At 37.4% G+C, this 14,314-nt stretch overlaps 1 protein-coding gene across 4 annotated transcripts in view; it reads left to right on the forward strand.

Moving 5' to 3' along the window:
- The first annotated feature begins 46 nt into the window (after positions 1-46).
- Positions 47-14,314, forward strand: part of CENPK (centromere protein K) — a 60,491-nt gene continuing 46,223 nt past the window's right edge. For 2 of the 4 annotated variants that reach the window (XM_033429895.2, XM_049707945.1), the window contains exons 1-2: positions 10,653-10,862; positions 12,909-12,965. In XM_033429895.2, the coding sequence (XP_033285786.2) occupies positions 10,665-10,862; positions 12,909-12,965 (255 nt within the window). In that variant the 5' untranslated portion in view covers positions 10,653-10,664. The other 2 variants (XM_033429894.2, XM_004270747.3) reach the window with 2 other exon arrangements.

Consider the following 14,314-nt stretch of genomic DNA (forward strand, 5'->3'; position numbering starts at 1 on the left):
AAGCTCTGCTACCAATCCCGAAGCAGCGGCGCGGCCTGTTTGTCAGCGGCAGAGCAAGTTCCGGGATTGGCTGGGAGCAGAACCAATCAGAAATCAGCGCGCGAGAGTCCTCGGCCGCAGAGCCGCGTCTCCGGTAGGCTGAGAGGACCTGAAGTCCGGGTCTCTGCGTGGTGGTAAGCGATGCGCCGGGGAGAGCGCCATAACAGTTGAAACTTGCCCCGGGGTTGGCAGCTCCCAGGATATGGAGCTGTAGCCCCAGTGGTGGGACCCTTACCTCCGAGGAACTGAATACCTAACGTCTAGCCAGGCCTTGAGTCCCGTTCTTTTCCGGCTCTAGAATCCCACCTGTTAGGACAGAGAGACACAGGGGTGGGGAATTGAAAGAATTGGTTTATTTGCGGGCTTCCCTTCAGGTGCTCCAAACATGTCTTTTTTCCTGAGCTTCTTGTTTCTTTCACACAGTCTCTGAAGAAGGTAGTGAGCGCTTGTTACTGTGGGGCGTGGGGCGTAGGGGGTGGGGAGGGATGGGGCAGAAAACCAGTCATGGCTGGTAACCTAAGTGGCCCAGGCAGGACCATTCACCCTTCTGCCTTCATTCTGGTCTAGGTTTCCATCTCTTAATGGCTTTCTGGACTTAAACTCTCTTCTTTAAAAAAAACAAAAAAAAATTTTTTATTGTGGTAAAAACACAAAATTTACCATTAAAAAAAATTGAGGGGCTTCCCTGGTGGCGCAGTGGTTGAGAGTCCGCCTGCCGATGCAGGGGACACGGGTTCGTGCCCCGGTCCGGGAAGATCCCACATGCCGCGGAGCGGCTGGGCCCGTGAGCCATGGCCGCTGAGCCTGCGCGTCTGGAGCCTGTGCTCCGCAACGGAAGAGGCCACAACAGTGAGAGGCCCGCGTACCGTAAAAGAAAAAAAAAAAAATTGAGGTATAATTGGCATATGTTATATTAGTTTTAGGTGTACAGCATAATGATTCAATATTTGTATATATTGCGAAACGATCACCACAGTTAGTCTGGTTAACATCCATTACTATACATAGTTACAGAATTGTTTTTTTCCCCCTGTGGTGAGAAATTTTTATGTCTCCTCTCTTAGCAACTTGTAAATATGCAATACAGTATTATTAACTGTAGTCACCATGCTGTATATTATATTCCCATGACTTACTTATTTTACGTTCGTACCTTTCAACCCTCTTCACCCATTCGCCCCCACCCCTGCCATCTTTGGCAACCACCAATCTGTTCTCTGTATCTCTGAGCTTGGCTTTTTTTTTTTTTTAGGTCCCCCATATAAGTGAGATCATGTGGTACGTCTTTGTCTGTCTGACTTATTTCACCTAGCATAACACCCCCAAGGTCCATCCATATTGTTGCAAGTGACAAGATTTCATTCCTTTTTATGGCTGGATAAAATTTACCTATCCATTTGTTATCTGTCTGTATTACACTTTCTTTATTCATCAGTTGATGGACGCTTAGGTTGTTTCCATATCTTGGCTATTGTAAATAATGCTGCAATGAACATGGGACTGCATGTTTCTTTTTGAATTAGTGTTTTTGTTTTCTTTGGATAAACACCCAGAAGTGGAACTGCTGGATCATATGGTAGTTCTATTTTTACCTTTTTGAAGAACCTTCATTAATTTCCCATAGTGGCCACACCAATTTACATTTTCACCAGCAGTGAACAGGGGATCCTCTTTTTTTCCACATCCTGGCCAACTTGTTTTTTCTTATCTTTGATAATTGCCGTTCTAACAGGTGTGAGGTGATATTTCATTGTGGTTTTGATTTGCATTTACTTGATGGTGTTGAGTACCTTTTCACATAACTGTTGGCCATCTGTATGTCTTCTTTGCAACAATGTCTGTTTAGATCTTTTCAGTTTTAAATAAGATTGCTTTTTGGTATTGAGTTGTATGAGTTCTTTATGCATTTTGGGTAGTAACCTCCTATCAGATATATGATTTGCAAATATTTTCTCACATTCATAGGTTGCCTTTTCATTTTCTTAATAGCTTCCTTTGCTGTGCAGAGGCTTTATAGTTTGATATAGTCCTACTTGTTTATTTTTGCTTTTCTTGCCATACCCCCAAAATCATTACCAAGACCGATGTCAAGGAGCTTACCACTTATGTTTTCTTCTAGAAGTCTTGCGGTTTTAAGTCTTACATTCAAGTCTTTTAACCATTTGGAGTTAATTTTTGTGTATGGTGTAAGTCAGTGATCCAGTTTCATTCTGTCCAGTTTTCCCAACACCATTTATTGAGGAGACTGTCTTTTTCCCATCATATATTCTTGGCTCATTTGTCATAAATTATTTGACCATATATGTGTGGGCTTATTTCAAGTCTCTTTATTCTGTTTCGTTGATCTATGTGTAAAATTTACAACCTTAATCTCTTCTGTTTTATCCAATAAATGTAACTTGTCAAATACCCTCCTTAAAACACTGCTTCCAAAAGCCTACTGAAAGCCTTCTGGTTGCCTATTTCAAACCAGATAAGTCTCTTCTTTACTTTTGCTTTGAGGTGGATCCCAGATACAGGGAAGTAACTGCCCATAGGAAATACTTCTTAAAGTTTTTTTACCTAAATTTTAAAGGTTCCCATTATTTGACACGTCCTACCTTGCAAGTCTTGTTTCTTCTTTGTCTTCTGCTCTAATCAGACCAGTTTCTTTTGTGTCTCACAAATTTTACATGCTCATACTTGCCTCCAATCTTGTTTCTAATGCCTTGAGAGCATCTCCACAGCAAATCTAGCCTTAATCATTATCATTCTAGGGAGTTAGTACTGTGTACTGAGCACTGTACTAAGCCATTCGTTCTTACAGGTAGATTTCTTTGATCTCTTCTATTGTGAATTCTGAAAGCACTTGCAGTCTTTGTTGTATAATTTACCACATCATAGCACTTCTAACTACCTGAAATCGTATCAGGTATTTAGTTGTCCATTTGTTTATATTGTCTCTTTTCAGTGAAAATGTATGCTCCATGAGGACAGAGACTTTTTCACCTACACAGCTAGAGCCATAGTGTCTGACAAACAGCACACATTAAGATGATGTGTTGGATAAATGAATACAGCTTAGAATTACATGGGTATTTTCTGTTACTTGATTTCATGTGTATTACTCTTTTTCCAATGATAGTATGAGGTTCTTTAATTAGTATTAGGTCTTGGCATTAGATCTTTTAAGTTTGTATGCCATAGTATCCCTAAATATAGCACTATTGTTCTTTAGTAAATGATTCAAAATTGTAGTACCAACTGAGGATCTCAAAAGATTGACTTGTTGTCTTTACAGAAAGGTAGATTTAAGGATACAAATTATGGGGAAAGGATAAATTTAAACCCTTAAGCGATTTTATTTATTTGTATTCTAATGCTACATTGAGCTGCACATTCAGCTAACTTGTTGAATATCTATATACACATACATACACACACACAGACTTTCACATTTTGCATGCTGATAATGTATTTTATTGGTTAGTATTCTACAAAGTAGGGAAAGTTCAATTTGCACTTAATTTCTAAATTAAGGTATATTTAAAACAAATATTTATATAATGTTAGAATATTTTTAAGCATAAAAGTCAAAAATTGTTAATGACTGTTTATGGCTTTGTGAACTTAACTATATCTTTTGTGTGTAGCAAGGAAGATGTTTAGTGTAAACATTTTTGGATATGGCGTAAGTTATTTAACCAGCTTTCTACTAGTTGACATTCAGTATTGGCTATTAACATTAATATTAATGTTAATAGCCAATACCGATATAGTTTTTTATATGCTAGGCACAGTTCTAAGAGCTTTACGTATATTAACTCATTTAATTGTCATAACAATCCTATAGAGTAATATTATCTTCATTTTACAGATAAGGAAACCAAGGCACAGATAGTTTAAGTGACTTGTCCAAGGTCATACAGCTTGTAAGTATTGAAGCCAGAATTTAATCCAAGACAGTCTGATTGAAGAGTTCACTCCCATAAAGTTTTTTTATAGATAATGTTGCAGTAAGCATACCTGTGTAGACTTATGCAAATGTATCTATCTGTAGGATTATTCCTAGGAGTAGAGTTTCTGGGTCAAAAGATAAATGCATTTAAAATTTTGATGGATATTGCTAATTATCCTACAAAGGGATTGGTCTACAAACAGTGCATGCCTTTTGTTCTACACTCTTGCCAATATTGTTTTTTATTAATTTTTTCATTATTGCTAATCTGAATGAAAAATAACTTTTGTTTAATTTGCATTTTTATGACTTATGAGTAAGGATAAGTGCATTTTTCTATATTCAAAAGATAATTTTTTTAATTCCGCATTTGTGTTCTTTACTCATTTCTATTAGATTGTTTTTATTGTTTGCCTTTTTATTGCAAATACCATACAGATATGAAAAGCCCCACACAAAATAAATATAAAGTTTATAAATTGTTATAAGGCGAACACCTTTATCACCATGCAGATTAAGAAATAAAATTTTGATAATCACTTCGGAAGTCTCTCCACTTGACCCATCCGAGTCAGAGCTCCCCATCTCCTTTTATCTTTCTCCCTCCCTCCAAAAGTATTGGGTTGGCCAAAAGATTTGTTTGGTTTTTTTCCCTACGATGGCCCTATAGTGCTTAGTTGTCTTTTGAAACAATTTTGTTAGATTGTATTGTGACAGCTGTCATATCTACGTGCATTTAAAAAAAAGCTTAACAAAATTGGTGAATTTTTGTGTAGCCATTTTAATATTGAAGATGGAAGAAAAAAAGCAACATTTTTGCATATCATGCTTTATTATTTCAAGAAAGGTAAAAACGCAACTGAAACACAGAAAAAGATTTGTGCAGTTTATGGAGAAGGTGATGTGACTGATTGAACATGTCAAAAGTGGTTTGTAAAGTTTCATGCTGGAGATTTCTCGCTGGACGATGTTTCACAGTCGGGTAGACCAGTTGAAGTTGATAGCAATCAAATTGAGACATTGAGAACAATCAACATCATACCACGCAGGAGATAGATGACATACTCAAAATATCCAAATCAAGCGCTGAAAATAATTTGCACCAGCTTGGGTATGTTAATTGCTTTAATGTTTGGGTTCCACATAAGTTAAACGAAAAAAACCTTCTTGACCGTATTTCCCCATGTGATTCCCTACTTACACATAATGAAAACGTTCTGTTTTTAAAACAAATTGTGACAGGTGATGAAAAGTGGATACTGTACAAAATGTGGAACGGAAGAGATGGTGGGGCAAGCTAAATGAACCACCACCAACCACACCAAAGGCTGGTCTTCATCCAGAGAAGCTGATGTTGTGTATTTGGTGGGATTGGAAGGGAGTCCTCTATGATGAGCTCCTTCCGGAAAACCAAACAATTAATTCCAGCAAGTACTGCTCCCAATTAGACCAACTGAAAGCAGCACTCAACAAAAAGTGTCCGGAATTAGTCAACAGAAAATGCATAACCTTCCATCAGGATAACACAAGACTGTATGTTTCTTTGATGACCAGGCAAAAACTGTTACAGCTTGGCTGGGAAGTTCAGATTCATCTGCCATATTCACCAGACATTGCACCTTCAAATTTCCATTTATTTCGGTCTTTAGAAAATTCTCTTAATGGAGAAAATTTCAATTCCCTGGAAGACTGTAAAGGCACCTAGAACAGTTCTTTGCTCAAAAAGGTAAAAAGTTTTGGGAAGATGGAATTATGAAGTTGCCTGAAAAATGGCAGAAGGTAGTGGAACAAAAGGGTGAATATGTTGTTCAATAAAGTTCTTGGTAAAAGTGAAAAATGTGTCTTTTTTTTTACTTAAAAACCAAAGGAACTTTTTGGCCAACCCAATAATTAATAGCCTGACTTTTATAGTGATCACTTTTTTAGTTTTCTTTTTTTTCTTTTATGATTGGTTGTTGGTTTTTTCTTATTAATTTGTGGGCATTCATTATTCATTAAGGAAATTAGGTCTTGGGTGCCAAGCATATACAAATTTCTTAAGTTTTGGGGTTTTAAATTTTAACTTTTTAATGATATTTTTGTCCATTTGGAATTTTAAAAATTTTATACAGTGATTTTACTTAGTTTTGTCTAGAAAGGCCTTTCCTAATCCAAGATCAAAAAAATGTTTTCTCCCTGTTCTTTTTTATGGTTTGGATTTTTTGAGGGATGGAGGAGTAGTATAAAGATTGAGACATATATCTAGGCTTATTTTTCCCCACAAATACTATGCATTTGTTAAAAAGAATGAGGGAGGTGTGTTTGGGCCAAAATATACCTGAAAAAAAAAAGCGGTGTATATCATAGGTTTGTAAATGTGTGACTCTAGAAAGGCTTTGTATTGTGTTCCATTGTTCAATTGCCTGTCTATGTGCTGATTGAACACTATCATAATTAGTATAGTTTTTAAATAAGTTTAACACGTGGTAAGGCAAGTCTTCCCATCTTAATCTTCATGAGTGTCTTGGCTGTTTTTGGTCATTTGTACGTCCATATGAATTAGAATTAGTTTGTCAAGTGCCACAAAAACACACAAAAACTCTTAGAATTTTGAAATAAGGTTGAATAGATCAACTTGGGAGGAATTTACATCTTTACAAAATGGAGTCCTCCAATCTATGACATATCTATTTACGTTTTTAAAAGCTCTCTGTTGATAAGTCATATATTAAGCAATATAAAATTTAAGTTTCATATGAAAGAAGTATTTTGGGGGGGTGGGTTATTCTGGTTTGCATTTGGTGTTGTGGGATAGACATCCTCATTGTTTTTTATTGCTCTGTCCACCTCCTTAAAGTTACCCAACATTGAATCTTATGCCATCAGACTGTACCACCAATCATTTCTCCTTGCAGCAGTTATCTAGCAGGATTATGTCAAGCTCCTTCATTCCTTGATTTTTAGCTCCTCTCCTGCAATACTGTTGTAATACTGTCCCTCTCCTGCAATACTGTAATTCTTGGTGATTTTAATATCCATATAGATGATCTTTCAAATAACCTGGCCTCTCTTTTTCTTGACCTCCTTTTCTCCAGTGGTTATATTCTCCATCTTATCTTAGCTACTCACTCCTCTGGTCATACCTGAGAGACTTTGTCATTCTTTCACTTTGTCTCTGTCTTCACCTATGCTGTTACACTATAGAGGAAAACACACAACTATGTTCTACTTTCACTTTAAATTCATGACTACTAATCTCAAGTGGGCGTTTAATGTTATCTAGTAATCCTACTGTTTTACCCTCTTCCACTCTCTTATATATCTATTTTATACATTTTTTTTGTTCTTAAATCTCCAATGCTTTTTCCCCATCTTCATTTATAGCTGATGACTTTAGTTACCATTTCATTAATAAAAGAGAAGCAATCCAAGTAGAACTTGCACAAGCTCTTACCAACACATTTATTCACCTACCTGTCTGTATCTGTGCCCCTAATATTCTGCCTACCTTCCCATTAAAATAGATGAACTGTATGTATATCTATCTTAAGCCAACCCCTCTACTCGTGTATTAGATCTAATTCTTCTCTTTCCTCTCCTTTCTCTTCAGCATCAGCAATGTTTGCTTCTCTTACTGTATCATGTAAAGATACTGTATTTCCTCCTAACTTAAAAAAGAAAGCAAAAAACTCCAACCCATATCTCACTACAGCTGGTACCTCACTTCTTCCCTTTAGAGAAAAAAATTCTTGAAAATGTTTTATATACTGGATATGTCCAATTCTTTTTACCTTCTATTCTCTCTTGAGTCTACTTCAGTCAGGCTTTCACTTCCACCATTCTCCTGAAACTACTTTTATGAAGGTTAACAATGACCTCCATTTTTGTTATTTACTTTAATGAAATTGTGTGACAAGTTACTCCAAAACTTATGTAATAGGAGTGGGGCAGGTGTGCAGCCATTGGGGCACGACTATTAGCATGGCGGTTAGAGGTCCTGCTCCAACAATGGTCAGTCTTGCAGTGGTCCTCGCGGCAGAGAGTGCAGTATCAGGCGGACTGTGGGCTTCTCCCCAGACCCTCGGGCCTCAGGCTGGTGGGTGAGCTGGGGGGCCCAGGGACAGGCTAAGGGCTGTGTCCCATTGAGCTCCAGAGCCCTCGCCCTGGCCACCCACTGGCCAGGCCCAGGCCTTGAAGCAGCAGTGAACCTCTGCTCTATCCCTACCTCCTCGACCTAATGGTGGTGGCAGTCTCCATGGGTCACGGTCCGAGGAACCTGGTTTGGATGGCTTGAGGAGCCTGAGGGCAGGTTGGGTCCTGGGCGCCTTGCTCCCTCGGTGACGATGGCTGGGCAGGGTCTGGGGACCTGGCTCTGAGGGCGCCGCCAGCTGAGATCTGTCTTTTCAGCCAGGCCTGGGCACTGGCGGGAGGGCCCAGACTGGGTGCAGGATGGACGCTCCTGGACAGGATAACTGGCCTGCTCCTGGGCAGGATACACGCCCCCACACAGGGGGGCAGGATAACCCCCTTCTCTTAGCCAGGGCCTGGACCTTGGAGGGTGAAAGTTGAGCCTTGGGACCTTGCCCTCTCTTGCCAGAACAGAGAATAACGTTTGTTTTGTTGGAGGTTTATGGGAACATCGTGACCTGACCATGACCTGACCTCAAGAACAAAGGACCTGACTTGAAAAAGTTTGCAACAACTAACCATGCCCATCCCTCACCTTTCCTATAAAAGGGCTTTGCTGAAACTTTTCAGGGAGTTCCGGGTTTTTAAGGATGAGCCACCAGTCTCCTTGCATGGCCCCGTAATAAACCTTTCTCTGCTCCGAACTCTGACGTTTGGGTATTGTTTGGCCTCACTGTGTGTCTGGCACACAGACTTGCATTCATTAACAGAGATGTAAAACAACCATTTATTGTGCTCAGTGATTCTTGCATCAGGAGTTCAGACAGGACATAGCAGGGACAGCTTGTCTCTGCTCCACAATGTCTGGGTTCTTATCTAGAAGACTCAAAGCCTGGGGGCTGAATCATCAGAAAATTTGTTCACATGCGTGTCTAATGGTTGATGCTAGTTTTTGGCTGGGAACCACAGTGTTTCAGTGTGGGCTTCTCCAAATGGTCCCTTTATTTGTGCTAGTTTGGGCTTCCTTATAGCATGGCTGGGTTGCAAGTGTGAGTATTCTGAGAGAGAGAGACAGATGTAAGCCTTTTATGACTTAGTCTTGGTAGTCATGTGACATCACTTTCATTGTATTCTATTCATATAAGTAGTCAGAAAGGCATACTCAGGTTCAAGGGGGAGGGTAAAGAGGCTCTGCCTCTTGTTGGGGAGTGACAACCTGAAATATTGCTGACTATTTTTGGAAAATACAGTCCCTTAACCATATTGCCAAGTAAATTGTCAATTCTCTGTTTTTATCTTACTTGACCTATCACTAGTAGTTGATAGTTCATCACTCCTTCCTTGAACACTGATCTTGGAGTTCAGGATATCATACTCTTTTTTTCCTTTTACCTTATGCGTCACTCCTTCTCAGACTATTTAGGTCACTCCTTCTCAGACTATTTCCTCATCTCTTCAGTCTCTCCAGGTCTGGAACTCTTCTCATTTCTATCTGTACACTCTTCCTTTTCTGATCTCACCTAGCCTCATGGCTTTAAATATCTGTATGGGGGTGACTCAAATTCTAGCTCGAAACTTTCCCATGAACTGCAAACATGTATATCCAGTTGCCTAAATAGCAGCTCCACTAATAGATACCTTAAATTTAGCACGTCCTGAACTGGATTCTTAATCAGCATCTCATGCCTTGCTGAATCTGTTTCTTCTATCATCTTCCCCATCTCAGTAACTGGCAACTCCATCTTTCCAATTGCTTAGGCCCAAACTTTTAAAATAATAATTGATTCATCTCTTTCTTTGACACTCTATAAACAGACTTCTAGGAAATCCTTTTGGCTCTATCTTGGAAATATATTTAGAATTGGACATTTTGTACTCTCTCAATATTATGCTGGTCCCCATCTTACTTGGATCATTGCAGTAACTTTCTAACTGGTTTTCCTACTTCTCTCCTTACTGGCTGTAGTTATCCAGAGTTATAATGTTAAAATACAATTCAAATCATGTCATCCCTCTGTTCAAAGCCCTCTAATCACTTAACATCCCAGCCTATATCGTTAAAATGACTTGCAAAACCCACATGATCTCATCCTTATTATCTCTCTGACTTCATCTTGTATTCTCTGCCTTACTCTGCTCTAATCACCGTGGCTACTTTACTGCTTTAGGACACAGCAGTCATGTTCCTTCCCCAAGGCTTTTGTACTTACATTTCCCTCTGCCTGGAGCCTCTTTCCCTAAATATCCACAGGTCTTACTTCCTTGTTTCCTTCATGTTTTGGCTAAGTTGTCAACCTCTCATTGACCTTATATGACCACCTTACGTAAAATTACATTGCCCCTGTCTCAGCACTCCCTGTGTTTCTTCCTTGTCTTGCTTTTCTTCATTGTACTTACAAATTATTTGATATGCAACACTATATTTTTAAAATCTTTTTATTATAGCTTCTTTATATTTATTTTAATCTTTTTAGTTTATTCTGTTTTCCTCACCTAGAATGTAAGCTCCATGGTTGGAGGAATTTTTGCCTATTTTCTTCACTGTTACATCGTTAGCGCCTAGGTGAGTATCTGACAGGTAATGGGTATTCAACAAATATTATTAAATGACTATTTTTTATACTTTAGTTTTTCTCACAAGGCTAAGAAAATCACAAGGCACATGTCAGTGAATCAGCAACATCTAGATCCAGATAGTACTACAGATGTGGAAGATGTTACAGATGCTGAAGAAGAGCTTATTAAAAAATGTGAAGAAATGTGGAAAGATATGGAAGAAGTAAGTATCAAGACATGAAAGTGATATCCCAATTACTTACTATAAGATTGAATTCCATTTCAATAATAGACTTAGGAAAGAAATAATTATGCTGGATTCTGAAAGCCATTATATGATAAATACTTATATATTTTTTAGACCTATAAGCATTCATATAAGAAACTTTATACTAGGTGAGCTGTAGAAAGAGAGAAAATTATGGCAGTCCCTACCCTGAAGAAGATTATCATCTAATGGAGGCAATAACAAATTATATTAGAAGTGTGGTGGTAAAGTTCAAAGACTATACTTAGGAGGAGTACTAAGCCTAGACTGAAGGGGCCAAAGATAGCTTTCTAAAAGAGGAAATAACTGAGTTCATTTCTAAAGAATAAATAGGAGTTAGCCTGTGAAAGTGGAAGAGGTATACAAAGCAGAAAGAACAAAATATATAAATGTTGGGAGAGTTTAGAGAACTCTAAGTAGAATAGTATGACATGTAAATTAGGAGAAGAAGGATATGTAGAGTGAGACTGGAGAGGTAATTAGGGGCAACACATGAAGGATTTTGTTGAATGTATATTATGGGGAATGATTAAAGGATTATAGACATGAAGTGACCTGATGAGATATCTTGATTGAGAAAATAACTGGTGGTTTTGAAGAAGATGGAATGCAGAAGAGTGAGACTATACAAAGAAAGAATATTTAGGAGTCTCTAGTAGTAGTCCTGTAAGACGTACTGAAGCCTAAGTCTTGTCATTGCAAATAGAAAAATGGATTCAAGAGATGCTAAGAAGTTTGGACCAAAAGGACCTGGAGCTTAATTGTTGTGAAATGGGGAGGGGGAATTACAGATAGTTTCGGGTTCCTGGTTTGGGCTATTGAGTGGTTGGTGAGGTTATTTCCCAAGATAGAGAATATAAAGGGGGAGAACACATACTTATGGAGTTTGAGTGAAAATATGAATTAATTTAGAAAACGTTGTGTTTGAAGCGTATGTACATTTTCTGAGTTACTGGGGTAGAATCACTTCTGGTGCACTATAGTATGCTGGTAAAAATTTGTTTTACTTAAAATAGTGTAATGTATAATATAGGCCACAGACATTTTTTTACATCCTATTCTTCCCAGTAAGGTTTCAGATCAAGGCAGGTTAGTGGGGTTTTTTTCTTTTAAAAAAAATTTTTTTTTAACATATATCCTTGGTACTCTGTATTATTACTGTATTTTCAAGATAATTTGTATTGCTTTGGAAATTTTTTCGATATAGAAATTTGAATTAAAAAAACTGAAATTTTTTTTGATGGAAAAATACTGCGCCTAGAAATAAGCACAAATAAAATTTTAATTGCCCATATTTTTACTCAGATATAATCACTATTAACAATTATGGATTTTTTTTTAATGGCATAGTAACAATGTCTCCTGATGGCTTTATTTTCTTATGATCTTAACTATCTTCTTACCTCTTTTGTTATCTTTCTGTAATGTTTTCCCCCTTGTTCTTTTATTTCCCATTTTTCCGTTATCTCGTTTCTAATTCACCCTAGCTATTAATTTTTGTTTTTGTTTTTCTTATGCTCATCTTTTCATTCTGTGTTGAGTTAAGCATCCACTTTTACTTTTTTTTTTTTTTTTTTTTTTTTTTTTTTTTTTTTGCGGTACGCGGGCCTCTCACTGTTGTGGCCTCTCCCATTGTGGAGCACAGGCTCTGGACGCGCAGGCTCAGCGGCCATGGCTCACGGGCCCAGCCGCTCCGCGGCATGTGGGATCCTCCCGGACCGGGGCACGAACCCGTGTCCCCTGCATCAGCAGGCGGACTCCCAACCACTGTGCCACCAGGGAAGCCCCACTTTTACTTTTGATCTGTTCACTTTGGGTCCTATTTGGCTGCCTTCCTGATCCTCTTGCTTAGGAAGTAAAGAATTTAAACAAACTCTTCTCATATATCAGATATTTGTATATTGTTTTAGAGGAATATTACATTGGTATAAAAGGACAAGGAAAAGGAATTGTTTGTGGTGTATAGTGTGTGACTTGTTTTTCTTTACTTTTTAAATCAAGTGTCAGAACAAATTATCGCTTGTTGGAACTGAGACACTCACTGATTCAAATGCTCAGGTATGATTCTTTTTGTTCTTCCGAAAAGTAGGTAAGTGGAATTTATTGTTTTAGATAAGAAGTGTGTCATCTATATTTATGCCAAGTATAATAGCTTTGTTAATACCTGTATGCTTAATGATTTGGAAAATTTTCTACTCTTTCTGATTTAAGAGGAGTATTTTAAAAACTTTTTGAATAATCTGTTATAAATAAATTCTTTATCATTTATCTTTTAACAACTACACATACATTCAACTTTGAGTGAATTACTCATTGGCTGCTATTATGATACCGTGTTAAAAATTAGAACAAATACTGTCGTACTTTGTGTTAGGTGCAGTAGCCACAGTTATTTTACTGTCTGTGTGGAATCTTAACTGATTTTACCCTAAGCTTAATAAAAGGATTAAAATATTCATTTCAAAATGCAAAGACCTATGGAATTGGTTTAGAGATAAACCAGTGGTTCAGTGCAACAGATTAAGAATTTAAAATATGACAAAGATGATAGTTCCAATCTTTGGGAAAGGGATGAATTAGTTAATAAATGATAGTGATACAACTGTATATCCATCTGGGAGAAAATAAAATTGGACTTCTATCTTTCATTATATAAACATAAATTCTGGATGAATTGCTATGAAAATCTTACAAGAAAAGCTGGAGACTATTTGTGCAATCTAGTTAGAGACCAGGGGAAAATGTCTCGGCTGATAATAGAAATTTAGACATGGTAAAAGAAAACTTAGATGCATTTGACCATATAAAAAGTTAAAAATGTTTTAGTGATAAAAATTCTAAGAACAGATTTAAATATACAAATAATTCCAATGAAAGTTCTCCAAAACTAGTGGGAGCATGTCAAAAGACATTGGAACCAATTGAAGGCACTTGGCTGTCCAAATTTAGTATCATGTGAGCATTAAAAGAAATAATGGCTTCAATTGATTATAATGATGTGAAAACATAAAAACCTGTGAGCATAATAATACTCAGTAATAAATGAGAATGAGAGAGAAAGAGGAAAAAACTAATTTGTCACTTTTAGAAGTGCCTATTACACCAGATCTCTAAAAATTGGTGATAAAAAAATTAAGCCATCTTTTGTAAAAAGCTTTTTATCCATCAATAAATAAATAGTGTTCTTTTATACAGGGTAAAACTGAATGTTTTATTTGGAAAAATATTGTACAGTAAATAAATAATTATATGGTTTCCTTGGGAAATGTGGTTCTTATGTTGTAGAAATTGAGACCTACTGAATCAGAGTCACTAGGGATGAAGTCTGTAAGTTTCCTGAATGATTTTCAGGTAGTAAGCCAAACACTTGGTTTTGAGGGAAGTGCTTATGTAGTTGTAAATAATCA

Source organism: Orcinus orca, chromosome 3 (genome assembly GCF_937001465.1).
Source record: "Orcinus orca chromosome 3, mOrcOrc1.1, whole genome shotgun sequence".
Lineage (NCBI taxonomy): Eukaryota > Metazoa > Chordata > Mammalia > Artiodactyla > Delphinidae > Orcinus > Orcinus orca.